Source organism: Gavia stellata, chromosome 4, assembly GCF_030936135.1.
Source record: "Gavia stellata isolate bGavSte3 chromosome 4, bGavSte3.hap2, whole genome shotgun sequence".
Lineage (NCBI taxonomy): Eukaryota > Metazoa > Chordata > Aves > Gaviiformes > Gaviidae > Gavia > Gavia stellata.
Window position 1 is genome coordinate 13887521 of NC_082597.1, and position 20888 is coordinate 13908408.

At 38.9% G+C, this 20888-nt stretch overlaps 1 protein-coding gene across 1 annotated transcript in view; it reads right to left on the reverse strand.

Moving 5' to 3' along the window:
* PTPN12 (protein tyrosine phosphatase non-receptor type 12) overlaps positions 1 to 20888 on the reverse strand; it is an 82779-nt gene that overhangs the window by 10602 nt on the left and 51289 nt on the right. Inside the window, exon 12 of the mRNA XM_059816216.1 lies at positions 10299 to 10384. Within this exon, the coding sequence (XP_059672199.1) occupies positions 10299 to 10384 (86 nt within the window). The remainder of the gene's footprint in view (positions 1 to 10298; positions 10385 to 20888) is intronic.

A 20888-nucleotide genomic window follows, 5' to 3' on the forward strand; every position in this document is an offset into this window, starting at 1 on the left:
ATATGGTCAGTTTACTTTCAGATTAGATGCAGAATATTTGACTACAAACATTTTACACAACTGACTAAGGTCTTGTCTACAAACAGGAATTAGGCATTTTCATTCAGAGCTTTTAAAAGTATTTCCTTTCATTATGTAAGACTAGTAACAGAGTAATAACTGAGGTGCAAAACAAATGTGTGACAAGAACAGAAATACAATGAAATAATTTAAAGAAATGACACTTTCAATCCAGGCCGATAAATCTAAGCACAATGGACTACAGATTCCAAAGGAGCACGATTTGGCCACATGCTTGAGCTGAGAAACCAGCCCATTTTATGTTCAAAGCTCAGATCACTTCCTGCTGTTGGCAGAGATGTCCTTCATGGGGAAGTAATAAACCCTCTATACAGGCCAGCACATAATGTCCAAGCTAGTGATATTTAGAAGACAGATGCTCCCATTCCCCCATGTTAGGGGAACAGACAGTTCCCAGGGTCACAGAATCTTTACTGACAAGTTCAGGTGATCCCAGCACCAGAATAACCTTGAACAAGCAAGAGTCAGCCAAATGCTTCCACATCTTTAGGTTTTTGGGATAATCTATGTTAGAAGCACCGTAAGTCACTCATATTCAACTCCGCAGCAGGAGACTTGGAACTTTGCCTTGGAGATAAGGTTATAGCAGGACATCATCTTCCCTTGAAAATGGAGTCACCAGTAGACCTTGGACTGTACCTTCCTTTCATGATCCAACATCCTGAAGAACTGAATCTATTCAGAAGAGTGTTCATGGTACTCTTGTGAAATAGACTTTTATTTGCAAATGAATTCAAGGCTACACACTAAAAGCCAGAAAGCAGAGGCTTCTAAAAAAGCAAACCTGCCTGCTAGGTGACAGACCACTGTAACAGTATTCTTCTGCTGCATTTGTGTAAAACCTGGAAGAATAAAAAACCTGGCAGCTCTGGAAGAAGCCGGGCCAGTCATAACTCTCATGTTACAAGGACCAGCAGGATGATACGCATATTATATTCCCCAGGCCCTGTCCTTTCAGGCTATTTAAATGGAACTTCCATGATAGCAGTAGTAATTAATCATACATTACTAACTCAGATGAAGAATGAAAATGAAAAAGTATTTGTATTTTAGAGACTTGACAGATTCTGTGGAAAAAAAGAAATCTCCTTATGAGTCACCAGCTACATAATGAAACCACAGAATCACAGAATCACTACGGTTGGAAAAGACCTGTAAGATCACTGTAAGATCATCAAGTCCAACCTAAAAAAAAAAAAAAAAAAAACAAACCACACCACACAGCACCATGCCCATTAAGCTACATCCCACAATGCCACATCCACACGCTCCTTGAATACCTCCAGGGAGGGTGACTCTACCACCTCCCTGGGCAGCCTATTCCAATGTTTCACTACCCTCTCAGTAAAGAACTTTTTCCTAATATCCAGCCTGAACCTCCCCTGGCGCAACTTGAGGCCATTTCCTCTAGTCCTGTCACTAGTCACTTGGGAGAAGAGACCAACACCCACCTCTCTGCAACCCCCTTTCAGGTAGTTGTAGAGAGCAATAAGGTCTCCCCTCAGCCTCCTCTTCTCCAGGCTAAACAACCCCAGCTCCCTCAGCTGCTCCTCATAAGACTTGTGTTCCACACCTTCAGAGCTCATAGGTGAAGTCTGGCATCCAAATACAGGTTGCCGTTCAACTTGGAACAGTCAGAAAGTGTCAAGCTCTACTACTATCTGTCTTGCTCCTGCAAATCTTTCACAGAAGAAGCCTGGTCTGAAATCAGGAGTCTAACATCAGCCTAATAAATTTCAGCAACTGCAGGGGAGCTCCAAGAAATCTCAGCTAGATCATCGCCGTCAGTCACACATGTAAGATGATCAGAAATACGAGGCATGTCTTTCAAACCCTTTTTAATCAGACAACTACCTAGACAGAGAAAGGCTGTCACTACCGCCAAAACATTAACAAGACTGTTTTGAGCCATGGACAGATGAGACCAAAGAAAAGGCTTGCTATTAAGGTCACATCTTGGCTGACTGTAAAACATAAATACTTTACAACAGACATTCTGAAATTTGATAAATCAATCACTTCACTTTCAAGACTGACAAAGGCTAGCATCAGTCTCCTGCACTTGTTAATTAAGGCTTTTGGTTTTCCAAGACAAGTCTCTCTTGTTGCTCCACCTTCCTCTTGTTGCTCCTATTAAGTAGGAAAAAGCCTTTTTACTTGAGAGAGCATGGGCTAGTAACATAGCGCTATGGGCCAAAGAATTTTCCACCTTCTCAGCCATCATTAGTAAGAAAGTATTAATTTAAAAAAGCAAGTAGAAAGGCTTATAAGAATAATGCAAAGTACCAAGTTACACTCCGTAACCTTTCAGTATTGCATTATCCAGCAATCCATGGTGAGGTTTCCTCTCATACTACTCACATGTGCCAACCTATCTTTGTCAGACAGCAAGAGAGGAAGCAAGAATGATTCAGAAATCTTGATCATATTTTCAAGAAGGTTACCAGAGAGGATAGCGGACAAATAAAAAAACCCAAAAGCTACAAAACTGAACTGCTACCTCTTCCCCAAGGGCATTATTTAAGTGAAACATAAAAAAAGTGTCAAGTATCAAACATGCTGTTTCCGTTACACTGAAATAAAGCCAACAGCGGGCTCGCTTTTAAGAGTTATAGGGAATAGGGGTAAAGACCACACAATTGCACAAGAATTCCTGTCTATTCACGAGTGAAAGGCATCAGACAGGCTCTCATTACTTGTGTGCACGTCACATCACAAACAAAATCTAAGCAATACTGTTAGGTCCCCTACTTGCAAGCAAGGCCTAAAAAGGACTTAGCCAGTGCAAATTCTCAGGACTATCGTAACCTATGTAAAAAAAAATAAAATAGGAGACTGCTTCACACTTGAGGCTTCTACAATAATGAAAGCATACCTGTCTTGGGACAGACTACAGCATGAGTTTCCTCCTTGTGATTTTATGAGCACCAAGCTATAGCAGTATGGGATGGATAGCCAAAATCCTTATACAAGGGATTCCAAACTGAGGAGAATTGTTTGGATTTTCAGTTTATGAACGTCCCCACCCACTGAAGTACTGCAAGCTCCCCAGCTTCCAAATGATCTTCTACAAGTTACTATATCTTTGTATCTGGAACACCCCAGATCCCCGAGCCATTCTCCCAGGTGCTTTCTTCCATTCTCTGCCTGTCTGACTCCTGTCACAAAGGGTTAGGCCTTAAAAGCCTTCTTTTCTTCCCCAGTCTGCGCTTGTATACTGCTATTTTGCTTTACATTGAGATAGGAGGAATATAAAGCACATCCAAACAACTTAATCAAAAGTAATTTGGGAACTGTTTTGCCTTTAGACATTCTTGGAAAATGAACAAGCTTGAGAGTAAGTTGTTTGCTTGAATTAGAAAAGATAAGCCGAGAAAAAAGTCTGTCTTGCTCCAGCTTAATGTACACTAAGGAGGACAGGAGAATTTCCCTTGGATTTCTCTCCTCTATTCTGGGCGGGGGGAGAGAGGGACAGAGGGAGTTCGCTTCCATAAATGGTTACATGCCCCCTTTACCAGCAGTGATGCTCATCAGTAATCTTCACTAAATCCTCCTACTGAAAATGAGGTTTTTCCCTTATTGTCCTCATTTTCCTGACCCAGAGTCATACATGCAATCAGCAAAACTGAATGCTTATCTGGTACAGGCATACCATTAAGCATAACAATTAGCTAAAGAAGCAAATTCGCATTAAACTAGATATGACAAGATTATAGGCCCATAATACCAGTCAAAATTCATGAAGTTCTTCACTGATTACTGTTTAATGAAATCACTCTCCCATTTGATTCACTATTAAACAGAACCCCACGTGTATGCAAACAGCCCCCTTAGAGGTATGCGTAGGACTGATGATACAGGAAATACAAGTCAGCAACCCAAAAGTTGTTTAGTCATCTTCCTCGTACAAAGCTAAACAGAGGTATTAAAATGTTCACAGTTATATTTGAAGTTAAATTTCATTCCTTCACTCTTAAATGAGAGCTTACAGTGATCAAATGAGAAATTATCCATCAAAATCATTCTTTGCCGTATTAATATTGAAGAGTGTCCACCCTCAGAAAATGAGATGCCCAAACAGCATTCTGATGGTTTTCTGCAGTTTTTTGTTTTGTTTTTAAAGGAAATAGATGCCACCAAGGATCTCCTGGTTTTCTCTGAATACGTAACAATGTTTCCATTTTACTGACATCATACTATTATTATTTCACATGTTCTGCATTGCAAATAATGTTTTTGTTTCTTTTTTACAAAGCAGAAATATTAGGATATATATACCTTTAAGAGGTCTTTGTTTGGCACTAGTTTTTTTTAAAACACTTGCCAGAAAATCTCGTGCATTTTGGGCTGCCACACAATGCTTTCTTTGGGCACTTCCTCCAACAGCTGTGCTCTATAGACACTTCTCCCCCCAGAGGCAGAAAATTATCTGAAGATGAACTACTAATATTATTCCAAACAACAGGAGACAGTATAGTAAAAACAACTTGATTTAAATTACCAGGAAACTAATAGAAAGCTCATGAAAGGGGATATTGAGACAGAAAAGAGTCAGTGAACCAAAGAATGCCAGACCATTTGAGAAAGAGAAGGAAGCTTTCCTGTATTAGACCTTTAAATTAATCCTGCATTGCTTTTATATACTGCAAAAGCAAGCATTTCTCAAGTACATTTGTAGAATCACACTGTGCGATAAAAAAAATAGAAAGCCTTCTCATAACTCGGCCTTGACAGTGTCTCTTCATATACAACTGCTAGCGATTATCTTGTAATTCCACTACCTCAGCAATTCCGCATACCTACAGCATATGGAATTTCCCTAGGTGACCAAGGCAGCTTTTTCATATGCTTTTATTGCTACACAACCTGAGCAGCTGATGCAATGCCTTAGTGACAAAGACCTCAACGTTAATGGCTTCTCAGCTGTCAGGTAAACCATGCACTGGGTAATAATTTTTTAAAACTATTTGTCATAATAAAAATTAATTAATTATAATTTGTCAAAAGTACAAATATTTGTCAAAAAAGCAGCCCTCCCACAGCTTTCCACCAAAAATGTACACATGGAAAAAAAACCAAAATGAAGCAATGGCAACACTATTTTTGTTTTTTCTGCAATATATTCTGAATTTTTAGAATGTTTTAAAATCTAAGCCATTCTAGCCTTAATGGAAAAGAGCTATATTATTCAAACAGGGCACCATGGGTTCAGATTTAAATGAAACTTGGCCAGTGTTCAAAAGAAAAAACAAACTTAAGTAATCCATGGTTATTCTATGCAGCATACTGTAGGGTTTTATTTTCAAATAAAAAAGAGAGTGACACCAACGTCATGGAATGCAGCTGCTATGATCAACCAAAAATAGACACCAAGCTCTACATCCTCCCTCATAATTAAAATAGGAAAATTAAACTCAATGTAAGCAGCCTGAAGCTAGACAAGCACATTATTCTACTTAAGCATTAAATCACTGCCATCCACATGGAAGAAAAGCTGCAGTTCAGTGAAGCTGTCACAAACTATACTACAGATAAAAGGATAAGGAATGAACAAAAATAACCAACTGGTGATTTTTTCTTGTAAAATTTAGTTACATGAGGCTTTTTTTGTTTTTTAATTGTGACTAACAAATCAGAGAGTAATAACTAATAAGGAACACCAATCAATGGTTTTTCTCTTAGCTTTTCAGAAGTTGCAAAGAGAGGATTCTGCAGGGCTTGAAATGAAACAGAATTACACGTAACCCTTGAAATGTATTTTAATGTCATTGAATGTCATTGACATCCAAGCATGATTTGAAGAAAAGTTAAACTGCTGCAGTATTTTAACTTTTCTCCTTCAGACAGTAGCATGTAGCTCTTCATTACATTGCATACAAAAAAGTTGTTACCTCATCTTTTCGTGAGTTTATGTCTCAGTTTCTCCATTTTTTTCAAATTGCATTTGAACTTGAAAATAAAGAATTTTTGGTAGTCAAGACTGATTAAAATAAACAACCCCTTTTTCCAAATACTTCAGAATGAATTACTTGACGCACAAATATTTCAAGGGCTATTCCTTAAAGGTATTAAGATGTTCCCTCTGAATTCTGAAGTACCAATCATTGCTTCTAGATTTGAAGCAAAAGCTCCAGTTGTACAGTCATGTAAAATGATGTACAGTCCTAAATTGCAAATTTAAAACTTCTTTATAGTCTTATATCTAACAATAAAGTAAAATCTCACTTATGCCCTCTTTCTGCCTTAACCTGAAAATAGTTAAACATGTCTTAACAAAGAATGCTTTCTAACCCAAATCCTCCAAAAAAATTTAGCATAGATGTAAGTTCAAGGTGACTTTCATAAGAAGTGATCATAACCTGCAAAGCCAAGCAATTTCTAGAATAAGGTGTTGATGTATGCATTCATGAGTTGTTGTTGTTTACCTTCATAATAATCAAGGAGTAATATTTTTTAACGTTGACATCAAATGCAGATAGACATTAACATAAATGACTACATTCACATATTGTACAGAAATATGAATTACTTGAAGCATTACAAGGTGATAAAAGGTTGAAAGGCAATACAATTCCAGAACCTCTGCAAAACAAGTACAGTTAGATGCCTCACGGTGAGTTAATAAAACTAAACAAATTTCCAATTTAATATTGATTTAATATCAATAAAGATACTTGTAACTTCCAAGAAGAGACAGACATAAAAGAAGCCTAGCAAAGTATAATTAGAAGTTATACTTTGTAGCACTCCTTCCCGAAGACATCCCCAAGCTGAAGTGAGTACTAAAAGGATTAATTATCCCTCCCCGAGTGAGCTTCCAATCTTTTATGGCAAAGGTATTAAGTGGCATCTCATCCTTACTTAGTACAGACCTGAGAGTTAACTTGATACTAGCTACACTTTTAAGAGGAAGGTATCTACAGATTTAAAGATAATACAGAGATTACCTGTCCTACGATCCTGTCATAAACAAGAGAAGAGCCACATAAACAGGCGAGAAAGCCACCTTTATTGAAAAATTCTATAATGTACCGAGTGGTTAGCCACTGAAAAGTGCTGTAGATGCACCATCTGATCCAGCAAGCAGCCTCAGGGCTGACAGAACAACTAAGAGGAATCATAATCATTACCATCTAAGCAAACATAGCTTAGTCTGGTAGCAATATGCAAGACAAGCATCCTGAGGTCAAGAGATGTAAACCGATTTTCCTCTTGCTCAGTCAGGATCATCTCGGCAAGTTCACCTGAAAGCAAGCTGGCACACAGTACTGTTCAGTATTACTCACCGTAGCCCTTTTTGCTTTAGAAAAAAAGCAACTCTTAAACCTTCCCTTAAAACAATAAATGCAAGTTGCTTCACTAATTATACATTCTAGAGCCAAATACAACACAGCATACGAAGAATTTTAAAGCCTTATTCCTTTTAAAAAATAATAACTTTAGCAACTTGCTTGTAACTTCGAACTTCAGAGACAGTGCATGTACAACTCAAGTTCACATTTTGCTGGCAACCTAAAAATGTTACTGATAAAAATATTTTAAGCAAGTTCCCAGATAAAATTCTAAATCAAACTGAAAATGTGGGTTAAACTAGATTATTTCAGAGTGCTTATGGAATGTGAACTTATCTGTAAAGGCAATGAGTCTTAGACATCACTTGAAAACATCCACTACAGAAAACATGTAGACAAATACTTAAAACAGTTGTACCAAGATATTTTTAGTCACAGCAATGTAGAGAAAAATAATAGAAGGGACATGAAAAAAAGTGGTAAGAGAATGGTTTCGGGAAAAAAGCTACAGATGCAATAACAAAATGTATCATGTTTAATAGTTTCCTTCTCCATACAGGGATTACGTTAGAACCTTTCATGGATTCTGCTCTCCCATCCTCCCCAAGAAAAGGATGTCAACCTATGCCAGAACATCCACAATACATGAAACCTGGCTCCAACTCCTGACTGAATCAGGCTGCAGATTTGGTAAATTACCTCCCACATCATGAAAAAACATGCTCATTAGTGGGTATTCTGAGCAGATGTGACTAATAGCAAATAAAGTCTTTCCTCAGAAGCATCTGCCATGAGGGGTGTAATTAATTGTTTTTCAAAAATAATCTCCATTTGAAAAAGACAACAGCTTTGCTAAAGGTTTCCATTTATCCACCTCTAAGCAACCAATCTTCCTGCCAGTGCTGGCAGATGGGAAAGTATGATTTTACGGAAGCAGGCCCAAAAAAGACCAGGTTTTATATGAGAGATTAAAAGATTTTCACTTAATAATGCAGCAAATAAAGAACAATGCAATGCAGATAAGACAGAACAGATGTATGCTAAAACATGTATTATTCATACATGATTATTACATGAATATATAAAAATGATACAGACCTAGGTACACTGAAGATTACTTCAAGGAACACTAATAAGGAAATAACCCATTGGACAGAAATCATATCTAAGTTCAGTGGCAAGTTTCAAGAAGAGCTTGGAACTCATCATGAACACAGGTTAACAGACCCCTCTGTCATCATCTTAATCTATGTAATTGAATACAATCACATTACCATCAATCTAAATAAGGTAAAAATGATATTACCTACATAGCACAAACTGTGCCATTTGTTTGTGAAAAGCCCCAACTCATTTCCATCTCTCTCTTTCAATGTCGTATTCTCCTCTAACTTCTGCTTGACGTAACTAATGCTAAGTTAACTACAACAGCTACTCATATTCTTACCCTAGTATTTCATTAATGGTTATTATCATACGTTATTGCCAAAGTGATCTTATTGCAAATACTATGCCTGGGGCCACTAAACAAGTAGAGCGATATGTCCATTTATAGTAGTCCTCCAATATACTCGTTAGAATGTGCGTTTTAATCACCTGCAATATTCCAGATCTGGTCCAAATTACTAGTTGATAGCAAAGTGGAACACTTCCATACCCAGTATTAAACCATGTTTATTCCTGTGACAAGAAGATGATGTTGCAATATTGAATATACACACACACTGCTACCCATTCTGAGTCACCAATTTTCAAAAGGCTTTCTAATTACATTTCTAAAAATTACATTTTCTATGTACATTTTCATATTTAAACTTCCTCCTTTACCCAACCTAGAATATTTTAGGATTTAAAATTAATTTTATTGTCTAATTACTGCTCTCATCTTGCTAACCCCTCAAAAATGGGCTCACTTTACCACATCATTTGTACCCTGCCAAATGCAGTACTGGAAAGCAAATGCAGTACTGCAAAGAAGGGGTTAATTCTCATCTTCTACCTTTAACCATTAAAGCATCAAATGATTAAGAACTCCCACTACCGACCTGACCTTGCAATACTCCAGTTTGACTATATTTTAAAGCAGTAAAATACTTCCCTTATACAACTAAAAGTTATGCAAGACTATTAACTGGCTGGTGGTTTCTTATGTCATTCTACAAATTTAGGAAACCCAAGTGCTTACCTTAAATGTCTATTTAACTACAGGCAATATAGCACAGGCAAGATCACCTGCCAAAGGTCCTATAAGCCTTCCAGAAACTAGCTAGGGAACTTAGGCTCTTACTTCAGGAGCGTTGCCTCTTTAGCTAACACTCAGTTTGGGCACCCATTTTAGGCAGACGAATCTGTAAATCCAGGTTTACTTTCGGCTTCCTGAAAGTCAAGTCCGTGTATTTTAAGAGCTAGAGAAGATTTTCTTTTTCCTCTGTTGAATGAAAGGATTGGCGAGACCAATTTTTCCTCTCAATAAGAAAAGCATTTTGCTGCCATACTCTAGTCAATAGCAGTACTTGTCTGTGAAGTAACATTTTCTCGAATAAATGGATATTTTTTATTATGTTTTTGTCTCCAAAAATGAAGTTCAGTCACTCTTTGAGCCTATTTTGAAGTATGTTTTGCTAGTTTCACCTAGCAGAATTAGAACACAAGTAGATCTAACGTATCTGACTATTAAAGGGTACACTTGTCTACTCACATGTAGTCATTGCAAGATTGGTATATTCAAACACATACTTTGCAAAGATATTAAAGCTTATATTTACAGAGCCAACTACAAGACTTTGGTTTATATTATGTATATTTCTATTTATAAATAGAAAAAGATGCATCTGAAGAGTCTTTATAGTATCAGTAGTTTTATTATACTTTTTATTTATGAAGCATATCAATCTGTCAGCTTAAAATAGTATATTAACATACTACCTGCGGGTCCGTGGAGGCTTTGGTGGAGGAGAATCTTGTTTCTCAGCTTCTGAAGAACTGACAGCATTCTCTGTATTATTTTCATCCTGATTAAAAGAAAAAGTTTTCATTCATGGCTGTGAAGGTGATACACACAATACTTAAACTGTAATGTCCAACGATCCATAATGATACTTGAAAATAATGTATGGCTATCATATAGAGAACACTTTCAAAATTACATGCAGATTAAATTCTACTCTAAATTCACAATATTATTTTATATTTTGTGTATCGAACTTCAAATTTTTCTGACTGAACATCTTGTTTCGCATGTAATTATATAATCCACTAGAGAAATTTCTTAAAAGCTAATCTTTCCAGGTTAGTGGTGAGCAAGCTCCCTTATGCTCTCCAAATTATTCTTACTGAAAGCATTTATTTTCCAGTCAGTCTAATTATTTTCACTCGTACAGTCAGTCCACTGAAGATAAGACTAACCTGCAGTGCAGTAAGAAAATGAGAATTTCAGCTACTGTAAATTGACAGGTGGATAAGATTTAATGCATTGTTCTAAAACACTTTCAAATCATCTCCTATTTGCGTACAATGAAGTTTAACTTACTCAGCAAAACATGAAGATTTTTATTTTGGTTTAGGATGACCATAAATGAGAGATACGTTTTATATAGGTATAGATTTATAAATATATGTATCCATACATATTTATATGCATATATATGTATATAAAAATATTGTTGTGGGTTAATCCTGGTAGGCAGCTAAGCACCACAAAGTCACTCACTCACTCACTCCTTCCCCTGCCACCAGAGGGGGGAAAGCAAAGGCAAGAAAACTTGTGGGTCAAGATAAAATTGTTTAACAAGCAAAAGGAGAATTGGGAAAAGAGAGAAATAAAACAAACAAAAGAAGTGACACAAAAGCAATCACTCACCACCTCCCACCGGCAAACCTATGCCCAGCAAGTACCTGAGAAAAGATGGCTAACCTCACCAAACTCCCCTCTTCTCCCTCTTTATTGCTAAGCATGCTGTTATATGGTGTTATGGAATATCTCTTTAGCTAGTTTGGGTCATCTGCCTGGTTGTGTCCCCCTCCCAGTCTATTCACTGGGAGGGCAGAGTAAGAAACAGAGGCGGCGTTGACACTGTGCAAACATTGTTCAGCAATAGCTGGAACATGAGTGTGTCATCAGCATTGTTTTGGTCACAAATTTAAAACACAGCACCCCAAGAGCAGCTATGAAGTATATTAACTCCAACCCAGCCAGAATCAGTACAAATATGTATAAATGTATATGTATGAAAATAAAAACAGAACATGCAAGAGTCTAAAGCTGATATACCATTTCGATACACATGCCAAAGCCAAAGATCCAACAAGACCAAGGAGGACCTTAGTGTTATCTTGAGTTTAATATGCATTTTACCTAAAGGCTTTTCTTGCAGTTTTCTTTTGAAAAGCAATTTTAAAAAGAAACACAAACATCCCAAATCTGTTGAATAAGTTTCAAAGGACAATACCATTGCATTTGAATTTGGTAAGCAAATTCAGCTTTGGAAGATAAACCATAACTAAGTTATCTCAACAGGTAACTACCCTCACTTAAATTTAGATTCATTAGTTACATGGTTTTAATGTCCATTACTAGTCTTAAAACAGTTATCATATCACTGCCTGCTAGTGTGAAAATACTATTAAATTCTATTCCTCAGCATATTAAGTGAAGCTTTTCCTGTGAAGAAAAAATTAGATCTTTTAATCTTTCTTATTGTTCTTCACTAACCTCCCCCATTAACTAGCTGTCCAATACAATATTCCAGAAGCACTCCAGCAGAAATACGCTATTGTTCTGTATCGATGGCTTACATTAGCCCTTTCTGACAAATTGCACAGCAAGTTCATTGTCCTGCTGACCACTGGCTGTAACTAACAAGATTTTTTTGGAGTGAGATTCAATTAGCAGATAAAAGCCACTTGCATTTAGCCAACCACAACTGAAGTTCCCACCACAGTCAACCAAGGTTGGTTGGTTTTCATAGAATCATAGAATAGTTTGGGTGGGTAGGGACCTTTAAAGGTCATCTAGTCCAACCCCCCCCTGCAATGAGCAGGGACATCTTCAACTAGATCAGGTTGCTCAGAGCCCCATCCAACCTGACCTCAAATGCTTCCAAGGGATGGGGCATCTACCACCTCTCTGGGCAACCTGTTGCAGTGTTTCACCACCCTCGTCATAAAACATTTCTTCCTTAAATCTAGTTTAAATCTGCCCTCTTCTAGTTTAAAACCATTACCCCTTGTCCTATTATATCCTGCTAAAAAGTTTGTCCCCATCTTTCTTATAAACCCCCTTTAAGTACTGAAAGGCCACAGTAAGGTGTCCCTAGAGACTTCTCTTTTCCAGGCTGAATAACCCCAAATCTCTCAGCCCTTCCTTATAGCAGAGGTGTTCCATCTCTCTGATCACTTTTGTGGCCCTCCTCTGCACCAGCTCCAAGAGGTCCTTGTCTTTGCTGTGCTGAGGGCTCCAGAGCTGGATGCAGTACTCCAGGTGGCGTCTCATGAAAGTGGAGTAGAGGGGCAGAATCACCTCCCTCGACCTGCTGGTCACGCTTCTTTTGATGCAGCCCAGGATACGGTTGGCCTTCTGGGCTGCGAGCACACATTCCCGGCTTACGTCCAGCTTTTCATCCACCAGTAAGCTGGGGATGAATGTAACAGACCAATTGGACACACTGACTATATTTGGAGCTTAGACATGTAGACCACATGCAAAGCCTCCATTCCAAACCAAATTCTGCCCCTTCTAGTTTCCAGATCTGAGCCTTTACATTTTGCAACATTAAAGCACACTCTTGCTCAACTTCCCAAATAGCCCCAATTTTTTTTCTACTTATGTCACAATAAATTGGTTTTTTAAGTCTCTGTTACTTCTATTAATAATGACTTTTGGTTTTCGTGGGGTAATGCATAAAAAACTAATAGCCATATCAGGTCAGCTGATCATGTCATACCTTACTGAACTAGGATTATTATCTGTTGGTTGGCTTTCATAGTGAAGTGTACTGTGAACTAGGTTTTAGTACATTTAATGTACTGGGGTTCGTATCATTCTAGCTTCTTAATAAACAACATTGGTTGCAAGTCAAACACTTTCAGAGATTTATTGCATCAACACTACGTTAATAATCATTCTCAGCAAAAGTGCTGTCATGAAGACACAGTGTCCAAAAAGTCACTGTCCAAAAAAGTAGAACAACAGAAATGGCTAATGAGATATTAAAAAAATGAAAATGTATGAATGCTATGCTTGATCTGTAAACTGAATGCAGAGCCTCATAATCTTAAAAAGGTACCTTTGTTCCTAGATAAGTCCTTTGTCAGCTTTCCATGACTTACTGGAAAACATTAAGGGCTCAAAGAACTTTTAAAATCTAGCTGCGAACTATTGCAGATGTGCTACTTAAAACCAAACTCGTATATTTTTTACTAGTCATTGATGGAATGAAACATTACCATGGGACACAGACATCCAACCCCTCCACTAGCCTCCTCTCAAATATGCAGAAAAGCAATTTCCAGCTTTTTGAAATCAGGTAATGGGTGACTGTACAGACCGTTTTGCCCTTATCATACATGAAAATGAATTTTATTACCCTCATCCAGGCAAAATACATTTCTGAAGATTGGTGCCAAAGATGCTGAGGCTCACAGTATCCAACAGCAGCAATTCAGTTTCCTGCTCAATGGTTGTGTCATGCTCCTCCCTACTTCCCTGAGTTGTGCAAGGTAAACTCGGAATCTCTCCAATATGTAGTCATTACTATGTATAGTACTAAATACATTGATATTGTACTAAAAAGGCCCCCCCTTAATCATAATACTAGCAACTAGAGTTAGAAACTAATGCAGCTGCATCCTGAGAACAGAGCAGGCTATTCGCCTGGTTTCAGCACCACAGCACATCCAAGTTTTATAAGGCAGAGAGACATTAGAAAGACTGAGACTCGACAGGAGGAGTTCCTCCCCCTTACCACCAACTTCTCCATCCTACAACAGATCAAAAAAGTATTCCAGTTCAGTTCCACCAACACAGAAGTTGACGGATTTCTTATTTATGCACTCAGTTTTCCAAAAGGTACTGGCAAGGGAAAGGGCATGCCTGTTGGCTGCGGCGTAGACTAACTTGTCCAGAAAACAAACCAGCAGCAGCATCGCAGTCTTTCTATGCTTGTGAAGTGAAGTGTTTGTGAAAAGAATGTTTCCTGAGATATGCTCTTCTCCCAGGCAGAAGAAAAAGCCTATAAAAGAAGCTAACATCTGTCAAAGTTTTTCTAAACTCTATGTATACAGTAAGAAGCTGTTTCCAGTTGAGACAGGCAGAAGTAGCTGAAGAAGCACTGCCATTTTTGCTACTAATAATAAGACGTATGGATATACCTTGCAAAAATGTGTATAAACTCAAATGTCTGACGCACATACATAACCACAGACAGTTTACAAAAACAATTCCTTAAAAAAAAATAATAAAAAACCAAACAACAAAAACCACACACACAAAATGATACTTCTAAATTCAACCCCAGAAGGTAAGTCAGTGGTTACCCCAACTTCATACACTGGGAAGGCTTGCAGGCAGATATGTGTTCTAAAGCTTTCACTTCTGCATTAGGTTAAAAATCAGGATCAGCTCACTCTGTTTAGTCACATTAAATCAGGAGCAAGAATGTTACAGGAATTGTCACTAAAAAAGAGGTACTTCACTATTTTGCCTATTTTAGCTCAATGGACTGATGTTTCTGTGAAGGCTTCATTTATTTTTAGACAACTCATTCCCCAGTAAGTGAAGGATTTTTACTTCAAAGGTTGAAGATTATAAAAGTTAAGGCAGTAACCAAATGCACTAACCCATACAGGAAAGAAAACAGTGTTCATATCAACTTTATGCTGCTGCAGCACTTTTAAGTAATTGTGCTTGGTTACTACTGGATCTCTTCCTGTTTTTAACTGAAGAAATACTGCTTGCTGAACTCTCAGAGAAAGTCTGTTACTTGTTCTCACTTTTATGTCACACGAGATAGTGAACAAACAGTATTTTGAGCACCCTTGAGTGACATCAACTCGCAGATTTCCCCTTCTGTCATATATCAAAATAAGTGAATTGGCAAACGTGCAGAACTACTAGCACAGAGCAGAACAGAGGAAGCTCAACTATAAAAGTGAACATAGGGTATCACTGGGATGACTGCATCCGTTGAGAAGAGCAGATGGCAGTATGAAGAAAAAGCCTTCCAGCCTTCCTAATCGCAGCTTATTGGCATCAGTCAACACTCTTGCTTCTCTAGGCAGATGTTGCATTCTGAGGCAGGATACTATTTTAAGAAGTATCAGCTTAGAAAAACCAGGACAACATATGTAGTTCACAAGGGTGATCATATAGAATTATTTTTTTAAAAAATGGTTTAACAAACGTGCAATTCAGTCAAATAAGTTTTCAGTGCAGTGCCCTGCTTTCTTATAGAAGATACCTATCCTATTGTGGCAGGCTTCTCACCATAAGAAAACAGAAGCATAAACAATATGTGGGTAAACGAAAGAATAGGAGCTTTCCCCAACCTTTGCCTCTATATGCATCAACTGCTGAACAGTTCAAGAGTTCCAATGTCCTCCTTGATTTGAGGGAGCAGCTACTCAGATCAAGTGAAAATGCTCATCACTAGGAATTTCTAGGTATTGTTAAATGACACACACACGCACATATGAGATGTGTGTATATCTATCTATGAAAGACTACATTAATAAATGAAAAGACCATAAAGTCAAATACTTAGAAGTGTAGATTACATCTAGTTTATGACAGTACAGAGTAACTCATGTTCCTGTGATAATGCAGAGGAACAAGGAATTCTCATGGCAGATGCAGTGTCTGAATTCAACTTGCAAAGGTGACCTAAATAGTGCTACCATCTCCCAAGGGTGGGTCTTTTCCCACCTACTTCCTCCAGTGGCTGAGTCACCAAATGGAGCTGTCGCTACCTTTGAGCAAACAGAGGATCACAGTTTTAGACTGAGATTTCAACAGGCGTTGCCTACAATTCAAAACATTTTGCCCAGGAATTGCAATGCATAATTTTCTTTTGGAACTCAGAGTGGAAACATTTAATGTCATTCAGAAGCTTTCTGTACTGGTAAAGTACTAGCAAATTTACTGCAAAGACTCTTCCAGAAGTAATCTCATGGTTTCCCTTAAAAGGAATTGAGGCATTCCTTTTGCCCTTATCATAAAGCAGCATGGGAACCACAGAGCATCAGTAGATAAAAAGAAAAATACTTCAGACTGAAATGGTACACTCGAATGATTCAGATTAAATAAAACTTTCCAAGCATAGGCAACAAGATAAATGTCTCCGAAGACATATATGGTTTTTCAGAATGCTACAATGGCCGAAAAATCTCTTTCCAAGCTGCAAAACAGCAAAGAGAATTTGAACAAAGTCTTTTCACTTCGAGTTTCCAAACCACTAACATTTTGAATATCAACATTCTTCTTACAGCAGCTGATTCCTTCACAGCTTCTAAAAGTGCAATCAACCACAGCAATAGAATTTTGTCACTTTTACAGAAAGAAATGCAAGAGATACTTGAGAGAGTACTAGCAATGCCATATTTTGGAGAAAATGTTTATTAATACAAGCTTGTATTAGTGAATAAGGCTAGAACAAGGACTTGCAGTACTGTAACATGCTTGTTACTGTCAAGAGACAAAATTCAACAAGAAATATTTTTAAAGAGATAGTAAACTTTTTGATGTTTGTCTTTTAATCAATTTTCCTTTTTCTACATACAGAACATCCAACTTGATGGAATTCCATCTGATTCAGACTTTCCAAGACAACCATGGTTCACTTCCTATCATGAAGATGCCTCTTAAGTAATTCACAAAATATTCTACTGATACAAATCTGACTGATATCAGATGATCAAGACTAATCAGCTCACATATGTTTCAAGGCTTCCAAACACAAAACCAAGTGTAATATTTTCACTGCAGTACTAACAAAACCAACAACGTTGAGAAGTACGCAGTTAATGACTTAAAATACCCGACAACATGATCAAGAGTTTCAGTGGAAAGGGGGCTGAGTCCAATACTCAGTTCCAATTTAATTGTCTGATAATTTAAAAGAGGCCTACTACAGTGGGAGGTGGGGGTGGGAGGGGGGTAGTTCTGATTATCAAATTTAGCATCTGAGTCTTTTCTTATCAGAAAAAAACAGCTTCTGAGCAGAAATTTCATCTTTGCCCTGAAATTTGACTACTGTGGGGACTGTCGAAAGTACTCTATCTGAAGAAATCTTTTCTTCATCTAATTTCATTTACATACTTAGTATTATTTTAAGCACATTTATAGATCTATACATTCACAATATGTATAATTATATGGTAAGAGTATACAATTTCTACATTATAGTATATCATATGTGCATTTCGTACAAGGTTTTGAATCCTTCTATCAAATTCTAATAGAAATTCTAACCCTTTTATAAGTCTATTTTCGAACACTACATGTGGGTTTTTTGTTGACTTCTTACAGTATTGTTTACAGCAGGGCAAAGCCGGCAAGTTCACAGGAACACACGTTCAGGATTGTGTCTAAGCTACTTCCCTATGAATACTGCTACTCATTGCCAATCAGATTAACTTTTTACTGTGATGTTACTGGCAAACACTGCTTACAAAGCTTAGGTAACTCAGTTCATTTCAAACACTGCTTCAAGTTGGAAAAGTTGGACAACAAAACCATGAAACCAACTCTACAGAAAACTCCAACTCTTCAAAGTACTATCAAAATATAGTAAGATGAAAGAAAGTTTCCTGTTCAGTTCAGTACTATCTCCTATATAACTAACAGTAATATATCTAAAGTAGGCACATTCTTTTATTTGGAATTGTTTCCACTGAACATAATTAAACCCCTTCACAAGTACACTATTTCACAGTTGCTGTAGCATCTTCAGGCAGAGTAAGATCTGGGAATCACACACACAGAATCCCACAAAATCACTAAGGTTGGAAAAGACCTGTAAGATCATCAAGTCCAACCACCAATCAACACCACCATGCCCACTAAACCATGTCCCACAATGCCACGTACACACATTCCTTGAACACCTCCAGTGAGGGTGACTCTACCACCTCCCCGTGCAGCCTGTTCCAATGCTTCACCACCCTCTCAGTAAAGAAATTTTTCCTAATATCCAGTCTGAACCTCCCCTGGCACAACTTGAGGCCATTTCCTCTTGTCCTGTCACTAGTCACTTGGGAGAAGAAACCAACACCCACCTTGCTACCACCTCCTTTCAGTTAATTGTAGAGAGCAATAAGGTCTCCCCTCAGCCTCCTCTTCTCCAGACTGAACAACCCCAGTTCCCTCAGCCCCTCCTCATCAGACTTGTGCTCCAGACCCCTCACCAGCTTTGTCGCCCATCTCTGGACACGTTCCAGCACCTCAATGACCCTCTTGTAGTGAGGGGCCCAAAACTGAACACAGGATTCGAGGTGCGGCCTCACCAGCGCCGAGTACAGGGGGACGATCCCCTCCCTACTCCTGCTGGCCACACTGTTTCTGATACAGGCCAGGATGCCGTTGGCCTTCTTGGCCACCTGGGCACACTGCTGGCTCATCTTCAGCTGGCTGTCAACCAGCACCCCCAGGTCCTTTTCCACCTGGCAGCCTTCCAGCCACTCGTCCCCAGGCCTGTAGTGTTGCATGGGGTTGTTGTGACCCAAGTGCAGGACCCGGCACTTGGCCTTGTTGAACCCCATACAATTGGCCTGGGCCCATCGATCCAGCCTGTCCAGATCCCTCTGCAGAGCCTTCCTACCCTCGAGCAGATCAACACTCCCACCCAACTTGGTGTCGTCTGCAAACTTGCTGAGGGTGCACTCAATCCCCTCATCCAGATCATAGATAAATGTATTAAAGAAGACCGGCCCCAAAAATGAGTCCTGGGGGAACACCACTTGTGACCGACCACCAACTGGATTTCACGCCATTCACCACAACTCTCTGGGCTCGGCCATCCAGCCAGTTTTTACCCAGCGAATAGTGCACCTGTCTAAGCCATGAGCCGCCAGGTTCTCCAGGAGAATACTGTGGGAGACAGTGTCGAAGGCTTTGCTGAAGTCCAGGTAGACAACATCCACAGCCTTTCCCTCATCCACTCGGCGGGTCACCTGGTCATGGAAGGAGATCAGGTTGGTCAAGCAGGACCTGCCCTTCATGAACCCGTGCTGGCTGGGCCTGATCCCTTGGTTGTCCTGCAAGTGCCCTGTGAGCGCCCTCAAGATGAACCTCTCCATAATCTTCCCCAGCACCGAGGTCAGGCTGACAGGCCTGTAGTTCCCCGGATCCTCCTTCCGACCCTTCTTGTAGATGGGCATCACGTTGGCAATCCTCCAGTCGTCCAGGACCTCCCCTGTTAACCAGCACTGCTGATAAATGATGGAGAGTGGCTTGGCAAGCTCCTCCGCCAGCTCCCTCAGTACCCTTGGGTGGATGCCATCAGGCCCCATAGACTTGGGAGTGCCCAGGTGGCATAGCAGGTCGTTAACTGCTTCCTCCTGGAACACGGGGAGTTTATTTTGCTCTCCATCCTTGTCTTCCAGCTCAGGGGACTGAACACCCTGAGGATACCTGGTCTGGCTACTAAAGGGTGAGGCAAAGAAGGCATTAAGTACCTCAGCCTTTTCCTCATCCTTGGTGACACTGCTCCCTCCTGCATCCAGTAAAAGGATGGAGATTCTACTTGACTCTCTTTCATGTTAATGTATTTACAGAAACATTTTTTGTTATCCCTTACGACCATGGCCAGACTGAGCTCTAGCTGGGCTTTTGCCTTTCTAATTCCCTCTCTGCATGACCTAACGAGATCCTTGTACTCTTCTTCAGTTGCTAAGGAATGAATCTTAGGATATTAGATTATATTTAATAAAGTTATTTGAAAACTTTCTGCATCAGAGTTTGTTTCCTTTTAAAAAACAAGCAAACATTCTGGGATGCATCTTCATTTAAAAACTAACTGGAACATTTCTGGGGAAAACCAGATGTTATATACAACAGATGCTATGTAACAACACCCTCAGAGGAAAAAAGGGAGCTTTTTCAGAATAGCAAAAACACTGTCTCAAGTGAGCCTCAAAGTTTTGAGAATCAGGTTAATGCTACAAGCAGATATTTAACCAGATATGTGAGGTAGAAGAGTACCTTATAAAATGAAAACAGAAGCTAAGCCTATACCAGTTAAATCTCCGAAGGCAAATTTCCTAACTAACAAACAAATAGTAGCAGACTTGTTTTTAAAGTACCAAATTTTTAGATACAGGAACTCTTTACCTATGAAACTTTTTTCCTCAACCCTCCTGCAGAAATGTTCAAGCTACAATATGAAGAAGCATCATTTCCTAACGCAAAAAAGGCTGTACCTAGTCAGACTGAAAGATTCATTTTGCCCTGTTTCCAGCAGTGACCAAAAGGAAACTTACAGGGAAGAGTAAGGACAAAGCAGGCATGCAGGGATCCTTCCC